Consider the following 1,371-nt stretch of genomic DNA (forward strand, 5'->3'; position numbering starts at 1 on the left):
GTAAATAAGAACTTACAATACCAAAAATTGTTAAATTTGTTTATTTATTCAGTAATTTTATTGTCAGTGCTAAATATTACTTAGGTTTTTTGGAAAATAAAAGACGCAGATTAGTTACAATATATAAGTTCAATATTTGTATGGTGAATGCAATTATAAAAAGACAAAGAACACACTAAACAATCCATGGAAAGCTTTTTGCACTGTTAATTATAATTGTATATATTAAATTTCAACATTTTCCTTACCTGCCCACCGGCTACAATGGCTCCAAAAAGATGCAATAAGCAACATTTAAGACTTTCCTTGAGATGTTCACTTTCCTGAAAACATTCTGTAAATATAACACACCCATAAATAAATAAATAAATAAATAAGATTTGTCTTTCACAATATGATTTATCTCTAGGAAATGTCTGATGCAAATGCGAAGAACTATTTGTGAAAAGGCTAATCTGTGTTAAAAGCCAAGGTTGACACACATTTTGGCTTAGGAAAAGAAAAGAGAAGCCATCTACCAGATAGCATTTTAGGTATTCACGTCGTCTCACTGAGTTCTCATAATTCTCCATATAAGGATGATATTTGGCCCCCATTTATATATGAGCAAAAGGAAGGTCAGAAGTTAGTATCTTGCCTGAAGTCACATGACCACTAACTGACAGGGCTAGAAACTAACTCAAACCTTGCATAAAATTAGACGTCTCTCTTTTTTTTTTCCCTTTGAGATGGAGTCTCACTGTATTGCCCAGGCTGGAGTGCAGTGGTGCGATCTCAGCACACTGCGATCTCCGCCTCCCAGGTTCAAGCAATTCTCCTGCCTCAGCCTCTGGAGTAGCTGGGATTACAGGTGCCTGCCACCACGCCCAGCTAATTTTTGTATTTTTAGTAGAGACGGTGTTTCGTCATGTTGGCCAGGCTGATCTCGGACTCCTGACCTCAGGTGATCTTCCCGCCTTAGCCTCCCAAAGTGCTGGGGTTACAGGAGTGAGCCACCACGCCCAGCCTAGACGTCTCTTTACTAAGACTATCAGACCTCTCATTAGTAAAAATTGACCATAACTAGTCCACTACAGAATGAAAGAGTTGGACAAAAAGATTTCCTGAGTCCACTCCAGGGCTAATGTTCTAAAATTCTGGTACCAATAGTAAGATTTCTTTTAAAAGTATAAATTATTTTATTGTTTGTTTGTTTGTTTGTTTTTAAAAAAACAGGCTATACATGCATACAACAAAGAAAAAGCAGCATAAAGACCTGACAAGGGGCCGGGCGCAGTGGCTCACGCCTGTAATCCTAGCACTTTGGGAGGCCAAGGCAGGCAGATCACGAGGTCAGGAGAGCGAGACCATCCTGACCAACATGGAGAAATC

The 1,371-nt window shown here is 38.9% G+C and overlaps 1 protein-coding gene across 1 annotated transcript in view; it reads right to left on the reverse strand.

The window, feature by feature from the left end:
* The window catches only part of NBEAL1 (neurobeachin-like 1), a 204,259-nt gene that overhangs the window by 155,875 nt on the left and 47,013 nt on the right, over positions 1-1,371 (reverse strand). Inside the window, exon 6 of the mRNA XM_011992490.1 lies at positions 249-334. Coding sequence (XP_011847880.1) covers positions 249-334 — 86 coding nt within the window. The remainder of the gene's footprint in view (positions 1-248; positions 335-1,371) is intronic.

The sequence above is a fragment of the Mandrillus leucophaeus genome, unplaced genomic scaffold (genome assembly GCF_000951045.1).
Source record: "Mandrillus leucophaeus isolate KB7577 unplaced genomic scaffold, Mleu.le_1.0 Scaffold411, whole genome shotgun sequence".
In the NCBI taxonomy this organism is placed as follows: Eukaryota; Metazoa; Chordata; class Mammalia; order Primates; family Cercopithecidae; genus Mandrillus; species Mandrillus leucophaeus.